Source organism: Apium graveolens, chromosome 8 (genome assembly GCF_009905375.1).
Source record: "Apium graveolens cultivar Ventura chromosome 8, ASM990537v1, whole genome shotgun sequence".
Lineage (NCBI taxonomy): Eukaryota > Viridiplantae > Streptophyta > Magnoliopsida > Apiales > Apiaceae > Apium > Apium graveolens.
In genome coordinates, this window is record NC_133654.1 from 3,358,912 (window position 1) to 3,377,099 (window position 18,188).

The following is an 18,188-nucleotide window of genomic DNA, read 5'->3' on the forward strand; positions in this document are numbered from 1 at the left end:
GTATCGAAAGTCAAATGAGGAAACGTATATTGGGACGGAGGGAGTACTTGATTGAATACTCGTACGTTGAAAAAAAATATTTAAAAAATTGTTGATTATACGAATTAATGGGTACCGTACAGAACTGACTCGAACTTGAACATGAACGTTGAAAATAAATACTCGAAAAATCGTCGATTATTCAAATTTTGAGGACCGTGCTAAACCGATTTCCGAGTTTTATACTTCAAATTTGGTAGTAAGTTCAAGAAATGAGAATATATTAGATATTGTATTAATAATAATTAAGGAATGGATTTGTTTTTGCTAATAAACTATGCATTACAAAGTTAGATTTTGGGTTAAAAATAAATAAAAAAATAATGGTGACTTCGTCAGGTATCTTGGATATGCTTATATGAACATGAAATTGACGGGTAAAGTTACACGCGAAAGCAGCCCAATTGTGATTATTTCTATTTGTCTAGAAAAGGAGCCCAATTGCGGTCCAAAACGTATTGGGCTTACCCTTATAGCTACTTGCCAACCAATCCACTAGGCCCACAACTGGATTACTATTTTACATTTCCAACTCCAGAGCCCAAACTAAAACCTTTTAATGAAAATTCAATTTTTCTACCGAGACACAATAAATCTCATCGACGAAATTATATAATCTCGACATAGTTGCAAAGATTTATAGTTTATATGACTTTTAAAACCATGAATATATTTTTGGTGCTAATAAAAATAAATCATTTTATAAGTACATTTTAAAGTTACATAATCAACGAAATTATATAATCTCCACATAATTGCAAAGATTTATGATTTATATGATTTTTAAAAACATGTATATATTTTTGGTGCAAATAAAAATAAATCATTTTATGAGTACATTTTAAAGTTACTTACATTTTATCCGTAAGTATAATGTCAAGATCTTTTTAAATAATACAACTTTATGAATAACCAACAAAGTATTGGGGCATTGAGCTTTTTTACCCTTTAAGTGGGGTCCGGAGTTTGTACCCCTCACGTGTGTGTTATCGATTAGAAAAAAAATCTTACAAAAGTATGCGGAGTATCTATTATTATAAATAAATTCCGGATAAAAAAGAGTCGATCCCGAAACCGAACCAGGATAAGAATAAGCTATGTCATTTGTCAAGCTAAATAATCACAAAGCATCAAAAAAGGAAAGAAAAGACGAATAATTACAAACAAGGAAGCTTCGAGGATGTTGCTTTGTCCAAGAATTTCCCACTCATACGCTTGCGTTTTCTTGTCGTGCCTTTGTGCTTAAGGCTCCATACTCAACACTCCATACCATCAAGCCATAAATAAACGTGTTCTCAACGAAATCTGTTACAAATCTAGTGAGCTTGAAGATCAAGAAATTTTAAAAAAATGGTGAAAGATAGGAAGATCGGAGTGGCTATGGATTTCTCAACCAGTAGCAAGATGGCACTTGACTGGGCCATTCATAATTTAGCTGATAAAGGTGACACTTTGTTTGTCATCCATATCATGTCCTCTTCTCATGCTGAGTCTCGCAATGAACTCTGGGCTGAATCCGGTTCTCGTAAGTCGTACAGTGTCCAGTGCACAATACTCCCGTAATTTTTATTTTAGTTTTTACTTATTTATTTGATAGCTCTGATTCCACCGGTTGAGTTTCGATTATTTCAGTTATAAGAATATGGATATTTTGGGAGACTTAAATTAGTTTGCATTTGAACGGACGTTTTATATTTACTTGCTTATTTATTTGATAGCTCTGATTCCACTGGTTGAGTTTCGAGAAATCGAGGTTCTGAAGAAGTATGATGTGAAGGTGGATATGGAAGTTCTTGATACTCTTGACACTGCTGCTAGACAGAAAGAGGTTCTTTACTTCTTTCTGCATTTTTTTTGTTTTTGTTTATATTGTGAAATTATGATTGCTTAATGTTGTGTGATAAATCATCGATCCGTAATTTGACAGATCACAATCGTTTCGAAATTGTACTGGGGCGATGCCAGAGAGAAACTCTGCGAGGCTGTTGAAGATCTGAAGCTGGATTCTCTGGTTATGGGTAGCAGAGGATTGAGCGGCATCAAAAGGTAGCCAATTTCTCCGTCTTCTCGAAAATTTAGGTGAATGTGAGCAATTTCGAGATCTTAATATGATGATGATGATGCAGGATCATACTGGGGAGTGTTACAAACTATGTGATGACACATGCTTCTTGCCCTGTTACAATTGTCAAGCAATTCGATGCCATCAAGCACATTTCTATCGCGTGATTCGGGTTTTTCTATTGACATTTTCTGCTTGTTGGTTTCATGATAATCCTGGAGGCTATTACTATTTCATATATCATGAATCATAAAATGTTGTGAACCTGCTAGTCTTCTCTTTATTTGAATCCTTTGATCTTGTATCAAATAAGATTGCGAATGATTTATATTAGTTACGAGAGTTGATAACTTAACATCGTAAACAATCAGAGGGTTTGCATAGAAACCCTCTGATAAAATGAACACAGCTATATCGGAAACGAATCACATATTGCATCATCAATCTCCCCAGTAACAAGCAATGCTTTGGCACAGAAAGGCCAGATTTCCATGTTGTTCTTAGCCAAACACCAAAAAACTTCACATGTTGTTCTTAGCCAGCCATCGAGAGATAGCACGAAAACGATCCAGCAAGGCTTCCCTAGCAGGCAAAGTTTCCTTAATAATGCTGCAATCAAGGTAATCATCAACCCATTCACATAATCTTGGGAACTTCTCTTTTGTAAGCAATTTTATTCCCACCAACTCCAGCATGACATCAAGCCAGAGTGCTATGAAATTAGCAGCAATGTCAACTAGTCCAATCTCATCTCCACCGAAGAACTTTTTGCCTTTGAGCTCATTTTCAAGTGTTTCCAAATGCTCTGCAGCTTCTTCAATGGCTTTCTCTCGTTCTTCCTCCCCTCGGCTCCTCCTGATCCTCAATATAGAAGGGAAACACTGAATATCACAAATCAAAGAGCGGGTAAATTTGCTTGCAGTAAATAGCTAAACATATAGAAACTGCCATATTTTCTTGATTTTCTTGATTATAAACAAGGGTAAGCTAAATATACCTCATCATCGATGAATTTTGCCCAGAAACGAGCCATGGCTCTGGCATGAGGATCTTCAGGTAATATAGAAGGTCCAGACTTCCAGCTCTCATCGATGTACTCGAGAATAACCAGAGACTCACAAATTGGCTTCCCATTGTGTAGTAGCACAGGGACTTTCTTATGAACAGGATTGAATTCGAGAAGCTCAGGGCTCTTGTTGGACAAATCCTGAGCAACAAATTCATAATTGATGCCCTTCATTTTTAGTGCAATTTCCACTCTTTTGCTAGGACAGCTTCCCCATACACCTAACAACTTCACTTCTTGATCATCCATTGTTACAAAGATTGGATCTTTAAACCAAGAATCCTCTGCTTTGCCTTTTGAGGTCTGAATATTGATGTTCCTCAGCTATTTCATATGCTTCCTAGAACTTGCCAAGCAACATGATTAGATATTCAACAAGCCATAATAAAAAATCTATTTGATTCTTTCACATGGAAGACAGGGACACAAATAAATGGATTCACAAAAGATGACCCAAGGGCTGACCTTATCCAAAACACTGTTGTTAGTTGACAACAAGCAATTTACCATATAAGTCTTAGTTTGTAAGATTCCAATATGATTTCACTTTGAGATTGTTTTTAGTTTGACTCGATTTGAGCTCAATTCGTTGAGAGGATATTAGGTTAACTATTAGCTCGCGACTATCATGTTTATTTTGTTCACGAGCTTTCCTCGCGAGCACCTCGCTAGTCATGCTCACACACAAAGCTAGTAATATTAAGTATAAATGTTTTATACATATAGCTCAGACCACAACACTTGATAGCAAGAACAAGGTCTTCACCAGCTTCTATTTTCTTTTTAGCAAGCCAGGAATACCAAGAAGCCCGCCTGCTATTTTAACTTTTTAGATCTGGAGAATGGACTAAATGGTTCTTGGTTTATGGGAAATACGAGTTTCTAGGTGATTGAATTTGTTTTGTCTCTGTGAGTGTCTTGCATGTTCCGTCTTTAAGAGATCTTTATAAGACTTGGATAACTGTATTTACTTGATATCAAAGACAATGGTGGGTCATAAGCAAGAAGAGGGAGCTATTGTTTCCAATGAAACTGAACATGAAGCAAACATAGATGAATTTAGCAGTAGCAACAGCAAGCAAGAGTAAGGAAATTGAGTTGAAAGAAAGTTCGAAAACCATTGAAATCTTATAAATTGATATTGGTAAGCACATAGGCGCTGCCCATCACAGATCCTATAGGAACCATACCAATCTCTATTTCTGATGCTACAAGAGTAATACTATGTTAATACTGCATGCCTGATTGTGAACTGAATCTTGCTATCGCTCCTATCACCATGCACACATTTTTGTGAAGAAAAAAATATAGCAAAATTTAACAAGAAAACCACACTTGGATATGATAAAAGTAGCGCTAACATAATAAAGTAATATCATTAACTAAGCATCTATCAATGACTTTCAATAGTTCAAAAGCTTCTGGAAAATTTAGCTCGATCTTGGCCCTCAAATTCTTGCTTTTTTCATAAATCTTTGTCTATTAGAGTTGGAGAAAAAGCTCCATAAGTTTCTTTTGAGTTAAAAGACCAAAGATATATAGATTTGTTCCTTTTCAACTTGAGGGGCATTTTTATTTGTTAGCCACATGCGCTTTTTTGCCAATATCATGATTGCACCTAATTAAACATTTTTGGCTTGCTAACTTTGCACCTAAGCGTGAAACACAACTAATCGCGCATATAAGCGTGAAACACAACTGATTGCGCATTTAAGCGCGTTTTTAACAACACTACTAAGATAAATAAAGCACCAAAAATGAGCTCCTGGTAATTTATTATTGGAGAACGGGTGGGTTTTTAGTGAGGGTAATATGAGCTCATAAAGATCTACTCTTCGAACAAAATGAGGGGCTTCTGAGCGAGGGTAAGTGTTAAAATATAATGTGCCCGTTTGGGAAATCTTAAAATAAGTAACTTATGACTTAAAATGATTAAGTGCGAAATAAGTGATAAGTTGATAAATACTTATAAATTCTATAAGTGTTTGGATAAATTTACTTATAAGTCAGAATTTTTTTTACTTAAATGAATTAAAACAAATAATTATTAAATATAATTATCTTAGTTCATGAATCTTAAATTATAAAATATTTAAAAATTTATATTTTAAAATCAAAACTTTAGAAAAAAGTGAAAAAATGAAAATAAGTTGGAAAAAAGTACGTCACTGCCAACTTTCAACTTATCAGCTTATAAGTTGTAAATTCAGCTTATAAGTTGGGTCGACAAACACTCGTCGATAAGCTGTTAAGGGCTTATAAGCCATAAGTGGCTTATAAGCCGGTAGCCAAACAGGCCCAATATAAGATTGAGTAAATTGCATAGGTTTGGCCGTACTTTACAATCAATTTCAAAAAAGTTGTCATAGTTTCTAATTTTCAAAAAAGATGCCAGACTTCATTTCCGCCTTTTAGAATAGTGTCTGCTGTTAACTCCCGTTAAGTAGGAGCCGTTAAATCAACTTTTTATAATATTCGTAAGGGTATTATAGACAATTTACTCTTATTATTTTATTTATACATAAGGGTTGTTGGAATTAATTTACTCTTATTATTTTATTTATACAGACGTAATTTCCAAGACGTTACATCCTTCCCCCTTAATAGGATTCGGTCCTCAGAATCTCATTATGAAAACAAATGAGGATATTTCTCTAACATTTCACTCTCAAGTTCCCATGTTGATTCTTCAACCATAGGGTTTCTCCACAATACTCGCATTAGAGACACAGACTTATTTCTCAACACTTTCTCTCGCCGATCTAAAATTCTTATCGGCTGTTCTACGAAAGACAAATCAGGTTGGATATCTACCGGTTCATACTCTATTACATGCCTAGAATCAGGATTATATCGCTTAAGCATTGACACGTGAAACACATTGTGAATATGTTGCATATGAGGTGGTAAAGCTAATTCGTATGCAACTTTTCCCACTTTCTTCAAAATTTCAAATAATCTGATGTATCGTGGCTTCAATTTACCCTTGTTGCTAAATCTGGTCATTCCTTTTCATGGTGATATTTTGAGTAACACATGCTCTCCTTCCTGGTAGTCCATATCTTTCCTTGCTTGATCTGCATATTTGCGTTGTCTATTTTGTGCTGCATCCAATCGTTTTCGAATAAGTTCTATCTTTTCTTTAGTCAATTGGATTAATTCTGGACCCAAAACCTTGCGTTCTCCAACTTCATCCCAATATACCGGTGATCTGCATTTTCTTCCATATAACGCTTCGTACGGTGGCATTCCAATGCTTGCGTGATAGCTGTTGTTGTAAGAAAATTCAACCAAAGGTAAATGCTCATCCCAACTGCCTTCGAAATCAATCGCACAAACTCGTAGCATGTCTTTAATTGTTTGGATAGTCCTTTCACTTTGCCCATCGGTTTGCGGATTATAAGCGGTACTCATGCTTAATTTAGTTCCAAGGCATTCTTGCGTTGTCTATTATGAATCAGGTTCGAGAATTAATTGTAGATGTGGGGATGTCAAAGAATCGTTTGTTCACACTTGATATGCAGAAGAAGGTGCAGAAGTTCTTGAAGACAGTCATTAAAAATGACTCGTGGTTGTGACATTTGAGATATGGTCATTTGGGATTTTTTTGGTTTGAAATTGTTGTCAAAGACAAAGGTGGGGGACGGCTTGCCAGAAATCAATGAACCATAAAATTTGTGTGAAGCATGTGTCAAGGGGAAACAACACAGACAAAGTTTTCCTGTTGGAAAATCATGGAGAGCCAGGAGGCCATTGGAGATAGTTCATACAGATATAGCTGGTCCATTTGATATCCCATCCCTTGGAGGTAATAGGTATTACCTAACATTTATTGATGATTTTAGCAGGAAAAGTTGGGTGTATATCATCAAAGAAAAATCGGAGGCTCTTGATAAATTCAAGGAGTTCAAAGCACTGGCGGAAAAACTAAGTGGACATTATTTGAAGACACTCAGATCAGACAGAGGAGGCGAGTATACTTCAAATTTGTTCAGGAGTTTTTGTCGAGCACATGGTATAAATCATCAATTGACAACAGCATACACTCCACAACAAAATGGCGTTGCAGAAAGGAATAATCGCACTATTCTTGACATGGAAAGAAGCATGGTGAAAACAAAGCACTTGCCAAGAACTTTCTGGGCGGAAGCCGTTCTATGTGCAGTTTATTTGTTGAATCGCGTCCGACAAAAAGTGTCAGAAATAAAACTTTAAATGAAGCATGAAGTGGAAGCAAACCATCAGTTGGACATCTCAGAATTTTCGGGTGTATTGCATATGCTCATATTCCCGACCAGAAAAGGAAGAAGCTGGATGACAAAGGTGAAAAATGCATTTTTACCGGATATGAAAAAAGAAGTAAGGCGTATAGACTCTATAATCCCCTCATGAAGAATTTAATCATTTCTCGAGATGTTGAGTTTGATGAATCAGATTACTGGAGATGGAGCGAGGAAGAAAGAAAAGTTGTAGGCTTATTCTTTAATGATGATGATGATGACGGTAACGACCCCAATATTGAAGACGACGGAGATGATGATCCAACTCTTCCACAAAGTCCAACTCAATAAACTCCCGCATCAACACCGTCAACGGGAGGAAGCAGAAATTCAAGGTGAGCGCCAATAAAGATACGAAATTTAGATGATGTTTATGCTGAAACAAGTCCAAATGAAAATTTTGAATATTCTTTATTTTGCTTAATGGCTGCATGTGATCCAGTTACATTTGAAGAAGTTTCTAAAGAAAGCAAATGAAAAAAAGTCATGGATGAAGAAATTGGCGCAATCAAGAAGAATGATACATGGGAGCTCACAGATCTTCCAGAAGGACACAAAGCAATTGGTGTCAAGTGGATCTATAAAACTAAGACGAATCAAGATGGAGAAGTGGAGAAATGCAAGACGAGGTTGGTGGCTAAAGGCTACAAGAAAATTATGGTGGGAATTGGATTACAGGAAAAGCACTTCGGGATATGCTTTTCATATCGGATCCGCGGTATTTTCGTGGTCATCGAAAAAACAGCAGACAGTTGCTCTCTCAACATGTAAAGCAGAATACATCGCAGCAGCAGCATGCGCATGTCAGGCTATGTGGCTAGGCTACGTATTGGGCGAGTTAAATCTCGTAGAGGAAGGTACGGTTCAAATTTATGTGGATAATAAATCTGCTATTTCTCTCGCGAAAAATCCAGTGTCACACAGTCGCATCAAACACATCAATATTAAATATCATTTTCTTCGCGAACAAGTGAATGATAAAATCGTGGAGTTAATGCACTGCAGGACATATGAAAATTTAGCAGATATATTTACAAAGCCGTTAAAACCGGATATGTTTCAAAAAATGAAAAAGAAGCCCGGAATGAAAAATCGAGTTTGAGGGGGAGTGTTGGAATTTACAAACTCTCCTGATGCTTTATTAGTAGGTTGAATAAAATGGCTGGTCATCCTTAAAAAATGGTGGGCTACCATAAGTATGTGCAAATACAGCTAGATATATGAAGATTTATATGAGAATATAATAGCTGATCAATAAATAAGAGACAAGCTTCCAAGATTTAAGGTAGGCTAATTTGAAATTGAAGAAGTCAAAATGCATACATACACAGTTGGAAAATGATGTAAGCCATGATGTTAGCCTAGCATCTATTCTAGTCTATAAATAGTTTATTTGTGTTGTATTTGAAGATGTACTGGAGTGAAAAAACAGAGAGACAGAGAAAGAGCTGAAACTCTGTGTTGTATCCAGAAAACAAAGGCTGTAGCATATGCTTTGTTTGTAATATATATATATATATATATATTTGTGTGTTTAAATCATATTAAGATTATAGTTAAGTCAAGCTCATTACGTTTCCAACAGAGCTCAGCTACTGATCACAAGACATGGGCATTAGAGTCTGCTCTTCCTATTACGAACCCTAATGATGACTAATCCTAGTACGCCAACTGTCATGAAACCGGTAACTCTAGAACTTTGGGGGTGGCAGGGATCGAACGTGAGTCCTCTGTTAACCTGAACTCTGATACCATGTCATGAAACCAGTTACTATCTCAAGGTGTCAGAGAATGACCTTTCCAGGATCTTATATTATTTTAACACCAACAAGCCTCCAATGTTTGGAATAGACTACAAACACTGGTTAGCGCAAGTCAGTCTACCCGATCGCGATCTTTCTCGAGATGAGATTATTGAAATTTATATTAAAATTCTGGCTACGGTTGGTAGCGAGGAAGAGGCCAGGATGAAATTGTTTTATGTATCGACCAGACATTATTATGTATTTGGTGCTCTTCTTGATGTGAAACTTGCTTTAAAGTTACGAGATTTGCCTAATGTCTTGTTTGTGGATCCTGACTCCTACTTGAATAGTTTTACTAAAGATTATGGAGGGGAACCGTTTTTTGATGGGAAGGCCGTACCTTATGATCGTAAGTACTCCCTCCGTCTTATCGTTTCTAAAATAGTATCCGACACGTATTTTAAGATGAATAAAATGTATGGCTCTATAATTTTTTTTAAATTTTTTTTTTCTGAATAAAAGTTTAAACATTCTATTTTTATTTAGAAAAATAAAAAATTTAAAAAAAGTTATAAAACTATACTTTATATTCATCTTAAAATGCGTGCCGGACACTATTTCAGAAACGATAACAAATGGCCGGTACTGAGGGAGGGAGTACTATGCATGCGGGCTTTTGGCGTGTGAGAGAAGCAATGGTTAGTCCCCACATTAAAATGAATGACAAGGAGGATGATGACATTCAAGCTATTAATTCCGAGATCACAGACAAGAAGGATGATGAAATTCAAGTCATATATTCCGAGAACACAGACATGGACTAAGAGATGTGAATTGTTATTGACTTTGTCAATGACTTTTATGAGTTACAAGATGAGATCATGTTGTCAGTGAGCTGGGTGTTTTTTTTTGCGGCTAATTTGACGTATTTGTTATCTCGGGGTGAGCGAGAATCGAAAACAGAACTTAGGACGACAACGCTCAGTGAGCTGGGTGTTTTAGTTTTAAATCATCTTAATTCTGAAATGTTACTCAATAAATTTAGGTTTTAATACATTTGATCCTTCATCAGAAAGGAAAAAACATTTACTACACTAACAAAACTACATAACTTAACTTGAACTATTAAGTACATTTGACAGAAACTCCCTGTAGACTTCTCTAGCAGGTAAAGTATCCTTAATAACACTGTTATCAAGGTAATCATCAATCCATTGACATAATCTAGGGAACTTCTCTTTTGTAAGCAGTTCTATCCCACTTAAGTCTAGTAACACACCAAGCCAAAGTGCTATCACATTAGCAGTGATATCAACTAGTCCAATCTCATCTCCACCAAAGAACTTCTTGCCTTCGAGCTCATTTTCAAGTGTTTTCAGATGCTCTTTAAGTACTTCAACGGCTTTCTCTTGCCCCTCCGAGCTCCCCCGGACACTCCACATAGCAGCTATACACTGAGTGTCATATTTTAAAAAAATGCGTCAATTTTGTTAAGGAGTATAAGATCTTGTTTGGGCTTTTAGAGCGATTGGTTACTTTAACAACTTTGATCCAGTAAACATTTAAGATACAGACAATTAATGGTAAATAATCTATTATATTTTTAGTACCTTATCATCGATGAATTTTGCCCAGAAACGTGCCATGGCTTTGGCATAAGGATCTTTGGGCAGTATAGAAGGTCCAGACTTCCAGGTCTCTTCGATGTACTCGAGAATAACAAGAGACTCACAAATTGGCTTCCCATTGTGCAATAGCACAGGGAGCTTCTTATGAACAGGGTTGTATTTGAGAAGCTCAGGGCTCTTGTTGGACAAATCTTCGTCGACATGTTGGTAATCGATTCCCTTGATTTTCAGTGCTATTTCAACTCTTTTGCTAAAAGGACTTGCCCACAAACCAAACAACTTGACTTCTTGATCACCCATTGTCACAAAATTTGGCTAAACAAAGTAAAATATGTTTTTCAGTTTAAGCCTGCAAGATAGATGTCTGATCTTGTAAATGTTCTACTATTTATATATGCTTGCTGTTTCTGATGACATATGGGGTGACCTCATTCAGAGATCCAGCACTGCTGAGACTTAAAAATTGGCTTCTTCTTTTGTGGACAAGGTTGTATTCAAGAAGCTCACGGCTCTCTTCCTGATTGATATCCTTCATTGTCAGAGAAATTTCCACTCTGCTGCAGAAAGGGCCTATAGACTAAACCACTTCATTTCTCGATCACCTGTTGTCACGATGATTGGCTACATTATCGCTACATTATTCCATAAACAGGCCGGGTGTCACACTAAACCATTCACCTCTTTATATTTCACAGTCATTAGCAGGGCTTCTTTGTTTTGTTTGAATGGTGACCTTACAAAACCTTTTCATTGAACACTATCTAGCTACTTAGCTCAAAAAATGATGTTGACAAGTGATTACCCTACAATATTACTTATATTAAAATTCTGGCTACGGTTGTTGGTAGGGAGGAAGAGGCCAGGATGAAATTGTATTAGGTATCGACTAGACATTATTATGCATCTGGTGCTCTTGTTGATGTCAAACTTGCTTTAAAGTTACGAGGTTTGCCTGATGTCTTGAACAATTTTACGAAAGACTATGGAGGGGAACCGTTTATTGATGGTGATCATAAGTACCATGCGGGCTACTGGGCTGTGAGAGAAGGGATGATAAGAAGGATGATGATGATGTTAAAGCCATTGATATTGAGATCACAGACAAGAAGGGCGATGACATTCAACTTCAAGCCATTAATTGTGAGATCACAGACAAGAAGGATGATGACTTTCAAGCCATTAATTCTGAGATATGAGCCGTTATTGACTCTATTTATTGAATTTTGTAAGTTTAAGGATGAGATCATGTTCTCACTGAGCTGAGTGTTTTAGTTTTTAACCATCTGATTTCAAATGCTACTAAACAGATTTAGGTTTTAAATATGTGACCATTCATCCTAAAGAAAAAAAGTAGCCTATACTTAATTTTAAAAGATTCCATCTATTTGTTTTGTTGAACTTGCTTTAGTTGTGCTGGCTGTTTAGGGGGACTAGAAATGCTCTCGTCAGGCACAAAGGAGGCCACCGGTGGAGGAAGTAATATCAACGAATCTGTCAATTTTTTTGGCAACAATGAAGCTAAGACTTAAGTGAAACTTGAAACTGCAATTGAATCATATCAAGGTTAATGTTGATGCTGCAATGCTCAGAGAGAGGAATGCGTCTAGCTTCAGCATGTTTGTTCGAGACCTAGATGGAGCATGCTGATAACAGAATCTGATAATTTTCTGCAATTAAGGCAACTAGCAGTAAATTTACAATAGTACATATCCTTTTAGCCAAATTATCGCAAACTGCAAGAAAGCAAAAGAATGTCAAAGTAGTGTTACATTACAATTTGTTTACCGGTCTGCATACATCGTTGCTTATTCTTTTGCTAGAGCTGGCTGTAATGTCCCAGACCGCGTTTTTTATGAAGGTCTGTCCCTGGTGAAATTGATACTCTGCTACATGCTGAGATGATAACTGAATGAAACTTGCACTTAAACTTGCACTTTAAAGATCAACTTTTAAGTATATTTGACAGATACACCCTAAAGTTTTCCCTAGCAGGCAAAGTATCCTTAATAACACTGTTATCAAGGTAATCATCAATCCATTCACAAAATCTAGGGAACTTCTCTTTTGTAAGCAATTCTATCCCCATTAACTCTAGTAAGACTCCAAGCCACAATGCTAGCACATTAGCAGTGATATCGACTAGTCCAATCTCGTCTCCACCAAAGAACTTCTTGCCTTTGAGCTCATTTTCAAGTTCTTTCAAATGCTCTGTCAGTTCTTCAATTGCTTTCTCTTGTCCCTCCGAGCCTCTCCGGATCCTCCTCATAGCAGCTATACACTGAGATTCATAAGATGCCAGTAAATATTTAAGATATAGACCTTTTTTATTAAAATGAAAAATAAGCGATTTTAAATAAAATGTGAGTAAATTATGTCTGAGTACCTTGTCATCGATGAAGTTTGCCCAGAAACGTGCCATGGCTTTGGCATAAGGATCTTTGGGCAGTATAGAAGGTCCAGACTTCCAAGTCTCGTCGATGTACTCAAGAATAACAAGAGACTCACAAATTGGCTTCCCATTGTGCAATAGCACAGGGAGCTTCTTATGAACAGGGTTGTATTTGAGAAGCTCAGGGCTCTTGTTGGACAAATCTTCGTCGACATGTTGGTAATCGATTCCCTTGATTTTCAGTGCTATTTCAACTCTTTTGCTAAAAGGACTTGCCCATAAACCAAACAACTTGACTTCTTGATCACCCATTGTTGCAAAATTTGGCTAAACAAAGTAAATTTGTTTTTCAGATTAAGCCTGCAAGATAGATGTTTGATCATGTAAATGTTCTACACTATTTATATATGCTTGCTGTTTCTGATGACATATGGGGTGACCTCTTCCAGATACGTAAAATATTATAATTTGTATACAAATTTATACTGTTTGAGGGGGATGGAACTATTTTATTACAAAGGGACATAATCAGGGAGTTAATAGTCGTCGAAATTATAAGTTTGTTATAATTTGAGTGTTAAAGTTCAACGACTCTCTCTGGAATCTTCTGAGTTTTTTAAGCTTCTGATATTCTGCATTTTCTTGGAAGTGTTCTAGGTTTGGTGCATTTGACTAGTTTAATCTAGAAATTTGAAGAAAGGGTATTTAATAAGAGAAGTATCGAGATCTACTCCATCAATATTAAACTGTATAAATAGTGGTAAAGATTGAGGTCAGTGAGTCTGGAGTCATCAGATTGGTTTGAAAGCTTTATTGTAATACAGTTCTTGTAATCCTAAAGCAGGTTCATTTCTTATTATCTGTAAAATTTCTTTTACATTGATTACCTTTAATATTTATCGTATCATCGATGAGTTTCATGCAGAAACTGAGCCATGACTCTGGCATAAAGATCTTTTGCAAATACCAGAGATCCAGCACTGCAGAGACTTAAAAATTGGGTTCTGCTTTTCTTGTGGAGATGGTTATATTCAAGAAGCTCGCGGCTCTCTTTTGGACAAGTCTTAGGCAACATCTTCCTAATTGATATCCTTCACTTTCTGAGCAATTTCCACTCTACTGCAGAAGGGGCCTAAGGCCTATACACCGAACCACTTCATTTCTTGATCACCTATTGTCACGATGATTGGCTACATACTCGCTTCATTCTTCCACAAACAGGCCAAAAGTGTCACACTAAACCATTCACCAATATATCTTTCACAATCATAAGCAAGGTATATTACTAAGAAAGAATAACTTGTTCACTGTACCATTGACTTCCAGAGGAAATAAGCCATACTGCTGGTGGTGGAACCAGAAGTAAAGCAAAATGTGTCCATCTTTGTCAACACTCTACTTTCTTCACTGAAACGCTATGCATCCGCTGCATGACTTGTGCAATCTATCACTCCAAGACGATCGTTCAAATTAAGGAGATGGAAACTTTGGCCACCATGATTTTTTTTTTTGAAATATGAACTCATTATAACTAACCTCAAACTTGAGAGTTCAATTAGTCTGAAGCTTCCAGTAAGGAACACCCTTAACAATTATAGAGGTAGACACTTTTTTAGTCTGGATGAAATCAGTACCAGTGATGTAGGGGGAAGTCGAGTTAATATCTCTTCCCGGATTATATCTTCAGGAAGAAGAGCTGATGTAGAGATAAGACAGACACAACAAAAACACAAGAACAACAGTGTAAATTAACAGAAGATTATTATGGTTAATCTTAAGACTAAACTAGTTTTTGCTTACTAAGATGGCTAACTTGTGATCAAAGGATTTTAAAAGCTACTCATGGATGTTAGGCCTGTTACACACCTTAACAAGAAACCTTCCATGATTGTATTAACCCTAATCCTTTAAGAGAAAGAAGTATTAAAGCAAGAAATTATCACAAACAGCAAGAAAGCAATAGAAATATCAAAGCAATGTTACATTACAATTTGTTTATCGATCTGCAACTAGCGTTGCTCATTCGTTTGCTAGAGCTGGCTATAGTGTCCCAGATCGCGTTGAAATTGATACTCTGCTACATGCTGAGATCTTAGATGAATGAAACTATTTCATGTTGAAAACCAAAAAAAGAACTTAACTTGGACTTTGAAGTTAAATTTAACTTTTCAGATTTGACAGATACACCCTAAATTTTTCCCTATCAGGCAAAGTATCCTTAATAACACTGTTATCAAGGTAATCATCAATCCATTGACATAATCTAGGGAACTTCTCTTTTGTAAGAAATTCTATCTCCATTAACTCTAGTGAGACAACAAACCAAAGTGCTATCACATTAGCAGTGATATCAACTAGTCCAATCTCATCTCCACCAAAGAACTTCTTGCCTTCGAGCTCATTTTCAAGTGTTTTCAGATGCTCTATAAGTACTTCAATGGCTTTCTCTTGCCCCTCGGAGCTCCTCCGGATACTCCACATAGCAGCTATACACTGAGTGTCATAATTTTTTAAAAAATGCATAAATTTGATCCCAGTAAACATTTAAGATATAGACAAATGATGGTAAAAAATCTATTAAATTTTTTAATTAGTACCTTATCATCGATGAATTTTGCCCAGAAACGTGCCATGGCTTTGGCATAAGGATCTTTGGGCAGTATAGAAGGTCCAGACTTCCAGGTCTCTTCAATGTACTCGAGAATAACAAGAGACTCACAAATTGGCTTCCCGTTGTGTAATAACACCGGGATCTTCTTATGAACAGGGTTGAATTTGAGAAGCTCAGGGCTCTTGTTGGACAAATTTTCGTCAATATGTTCATAACTGATTCCCTTGATTTTCAGTGCTATTTCAACTCTTTTGCTAAAAGGACTTGCCCATAAACCAAACAACTTGACTTCTTGATCACCCATTGTTGCAAAATTTGGCTAAACCAAGTAAATATGTTTTTTTAGTTTAAGCCTGCAAGATAGATGTTTGATCATGTAAATGTTCTATTTATATATGCCTGCAGTTTCTGATGACCTATGGGGTGACCTCATTTCTTGATCACCTGTTGTCGCGATGATTGGCTACATTATCGCTACATTTGTCCACAAACAGGCCAGGTGTCAAGCTAAACCATTCAACAATATACAACCTGATATCAAGATAAAACAAACACAACAAGAAGAGCAAGAAGAGCCATACACAACCTGATATCAAGATAAAACAAACACAACAAGAAGTCAAGAACGACGGTGTAAATTAACAAAAGATTATTATGGTTAAGCTAAAGACTAAGATAGTTTTTGCTTACTGAGATTGCTAACTTGTAATCAAAGGATTTTATTAACCACTCATGGCAGTTAGGCCTGTTGTATAGAAGATTATACACATTCTGATTGATAAGCAGCCCGAAAAAGCTATTACTTCAGCATATCAGAAACATAGACTACTAAATTACTCACTTCAAACTCTCATCAGCAAATCACATACAACAAGGCTTCTTTAGAAGTTTTTATTTTTAGCTCTGTGCTGTTGCAGAAAACAGCATCACAGAACATTAATCATTTGGTTCGTTGAAACAGATTGCGGAAGCGATCTAACAACTCTTGTTTGGCAGGCAGAGTTTCCTTAATAATGGTGTCATTTAGGTAAACATCAACCCATTCACATAATCCTGGGAACTTCTCTTTCGTAAGCAGTTCTATCCCCATCAACTCTTCTACGACACCAAGCCAAAGTGCTATGAAATTAGCAGCAATGTCAACTAGTCCCATCTCATCTCCCCCGAAGAACTTCTTGCCTTTGAGCTCATTTTCAAGTGTTGCTAACTGCTCCTTAGCTTCTTCAATGGCTTTCTCGCGTTCCTCCTCCCCTTGGCTCTTCCTGATCTGCCACATAGTAGGAAAACACTGAAAATCGCAAAACAAAGAATAGGTCAATTCTCGTAAATAACCTTAAAATGGGAAATAAATCAAAACAAACTGGTAAATACTAAACAATAGTACTATTTTGATGCATACCTTGTCATCGATGAATTTTGCCCAGAAACGAGCCATTGCTCTGGCATAAGGATCTTTCGGCAATATAGAAGGTCCAGACTTCCAGGTCTCATCAATGTACTCGAGGATAACCAGAGACTCGCAGATTGGCTTCCCGTTGTGTACTAGCACAGGGATTTTCTTATGAACAGGATTATATTCAAGAAGCTCAGGGCTCTTGTTGAATATATCTTCTGCAACATATTTGTAATTGATTCCCTTCATCTTCAGTGCAATATCAACTCTTTTGCTAAAAAAACTAGGCCATCCACCATGCAACTTCACTTCTTGATCACCCATTATTACCAAGGTTGGCTCTGCAAACTTGTGCAAAAATCTGTTTTGCTTTTTGAGATCTACAAATTTGATGTTCCAAAGGGATTGACTTTGAGCTATTTTTATATGCACATCAGAAATTTGACTTTTTTTTTGCTTGTGTTGTGTGTATGACTAAATATCCAGCTACCTATTAATAAAGATCATTATTTTTTCTTGACTAGGACTTGAAGGTGACCATTTAAATACTGTATTCAGTTGAGATCCTTCACTAAACTCAAACTTAAGAATTAGATTAGTTTGAAGCTTCCAATAAGTAGTGACCTTGACAATTTACAGAGGCAGAACAATCTGCAGAACAACAGCAACCAGTTTATTATGTGAGCTAAGTGCTAAAAGATGCGGAGACCCGATACCCGAGGCTAGAAAAGTTTGCTTTTGCCTTGGTCACAGCATCCAGGAAGCTCAGACACTACTTCCAGGGAAGGGAGATACGAGATGTAACTTACCAACCCTTAAGGAAGATAATACACAAGCCAGATGTCTCAGGGAGGTTGGTAAATTGGGCAGTTGAGCTAAATCAGTTCAATCTGAGTTTCATTCCTAGAACAGCAATCAAAACCCAGGCTCTAGCTGATTTCATCATAGAATGCAATTTCCCAGAAGAAGAGCCCG

At 36.6% G+C, this 18,188-nt stretch overlaps 5 protein-coding genes across 5 annotated transcripts; 1 reads left to right on the top strand and 4 right to left on the bottom strand.

Moving 5' to 3' along the window:
• The first annotated feature begins 1,207 nt into the window (after nucleotides 1-1,207).
• On the top strand, nucleotides 1,208-2,434 carry LOC141677261 (uncharacterized). The gene is made up of 4 exons (XM_074483107.1): nucleotides 1,208-1,564; nucleotides 1,758-1,867; nucleotides 1,967-2,085; nucleotides 2,166-2,434. Exons 1-4 carry the CDS (start codon nucleotides 1,390-1,392, stop codon nucleotides 2,266-2,268), a joined length of 507 nt encoding a protein of 168 aa, XP_074339208.1. The 5' UTR covers nucleotides 1,208-1,389; the 3' UTR covers nucleotides 2,269-2,434.
• On the bottom strand, nucleotides 2,401-4,364 carry LOC141677260 (putative glutathione S-transferase). The gene is made up of 2 exons (XM_074483106.1): nucleotides 3,099-4,364; nucleotides 2,401-2,982 (listed from the first exon to the last, which is right to left on the bottom strand). Exons 1-2 carry the CDS (start codon nucleotides 3,414-3,416, stop codon nucleotides 2,623-2,625), a joined length of 678 nt encoding a protein of 225 aa, XP_074339207.1. The 5' UTR covers nucleotides 3,417-4,364; the 3' UTR covers nucleotides 2,401-2,622.
• A 5,817-nt stretch (nucleotides 4,365-10,181) lies between these two features.
• Nucleotides 10,182-11,187, bottom strand: LOC141677975 (putative glutathione S-transferase). The gene is made up of 2 exons (XM_074484137.1): nucleotides 10,803-11,187; nucleotides 10,182-10,646 (listed from the first exon to the last, which is right to left on the bottom strand). The coding sequence occupies exons 1-2, from the start codon at nucleotides 11,118-11,120 to the stop codon at nucleotides 10,305-10,307; spliced, it is 660 nt and encodes a 219-aa protein (XP_074340238.1). The 5' UTR covers nucleotides 11,121-11,187; the 3' UTR covers nucleotides 10,182-10,304.
• A 1,385-nt stretch (nucleotides 11,188-12,572) lies between these two features.
• Nucleotides 12,573-13,611, bottom strand: LOC141677976 (putative glutathione S-transferase). Its single transcript, XM_074484138.1, has 2 exons — nucleotides 13,204-13,611; nucleotides 12,573-13,098 (listed from the first exon to the last, which is right to left on the bottom strand). Exons 1-2 carry the CDS (start codon nucleotides 13,519-13,521, stop codon nucleotides 12,763-12,765), a joined length of 654 nt encoding a protein of 217 aa, XP_074340239.1. The 5' UTR covers nucleotides 13,522-13,611; the 3' UTR covers nucleotides 12,573-12,762.
• A 1,549-nt stretch (nucleotides 13,612-15,160) lies between these two features.
• Nucleotides 15,161-17,678, bottom strand: LOC141677712 (glutathione S-transferase U17-like). Its single transcript, XM_074483751.1, has 4 exons — nucleotides 17,220-17,678; nucleotides 16,770-17,108; nucleotides 15,807-16,139; nucleotides 15,161-15,702 (listed from the first exon to the last, which is right to left on the bottom strand). The coding sequence occupies exons 1-4, from the start codon at nucleotides 17,535-17,537 to the stop codon at nucleotides 15,370-15,372; spliced, it is 1,323 nt and encodes a 440-aa protein (XP_074339852.1). The 5' UTR covers nucleotides 17,538-17,678; the 3' UTR covers nucleotides 15,161-15,369.
• Nucleotides 17,679-18,188: the final 510 nt, after the last annotated feature.

What these genes read in the sequence shown, in the direction of transcription:
- LOC141677261 (XM_074483107.1), top strand. Translation starts at nt 1,390, where the DNA reads ATGGTGAAAGATAGGAAGATCGGAGTGGCTATGGATTTCTCAACCAGT. An exon ending in CTGGGCTGAATCCGGTTCTC is followed by an intron (nt 1,565 to 1,757) that starts GTAAGTCGTACA and finishes TTTATTTGATAG; the next exon opens with CTCTGATTCCACTGGTTGAG. An exon ending in CTGCTGCTAGACAGAAAGAG is followed by an intron (nt 1,868 to 1,966) that starts GTTCTTTACTTC and finishes GTAATTTGACAG; the next exon opens with ATCACAATCGTTTCGAAATT.
- LOC141677976 (XM_074484138.1), bottom strand. Translation starts at nt 13,521, where the DNA reads ATGGGTGATCAAGAAGTCAAGTTGTTTGGTTTATGGGCAAGTCCTTTT. An exon ending in CAAACTTCATCGATGACAAG is followed by an intron (nt 13,099 to 13,203) that starts GTACTCAGACAT and finishes TATGAATCTCAG; the next exon opens with TGTATAGCTGCTATGAGGAG.
- LOC141677260 (XM_074483106.1), bottom strand. Translation starts at nt 3,416, where the DNA reads ATGGATGATCAAGAAGTGAAGTTGTTAGGTGTATGGGGAAGCTGTCCT. An exon ending in CAAAATTCATCGATGATGAG is followed by an intron (nt 2,983 to 3,098) that starts GTATATTTAGCT and finishes TGTGATATTCAG; the next exon opens with TGTTTCCCTTCTATATTGAG.
- LOC141677975 (XM_074484137.1), bottom strand. Translation starts at nt 11,120, where the DNA reads ATGGGTGATCAAGAAGTCAAGTTGTTTGGTTTGTGGGCAAGTCCTTTT. An exon ending in CAAAATTCATCGATGATAAG is followed by an intron (nt 10,647 to 10,802) that starts GTACTAAAAATA and finishes TATGACACTCAG; the next exon opens with TGTATAGCTGCTATGTGGAG.
- LOC141677712 (XM_074483751.1), bottom strand. Translation starts at nt 17,537, where the DNA reads ATGGGTGATCAAGAAGTGAAGTTGCATGGTGGATGGCCTAGTTTTTTT. An exon ending in CAAAATTCATCGATGACAAG is followed by an intron (nt 17,109 to 17,219) that starts GTATGCATCAAA and finishes TGCGATTTTCAG; the next exon opens with TGTTTTCCTACTATGTGGCA. An exon ending in TCCGCAATCTGTTTCAACGA is followed by an intron (nt 16,140 to 16,769) that starts ACCAAATGATTA and finishes TACTTGGTTTAG; the next exon opens with CCAAATTTTGCAACAATGGG.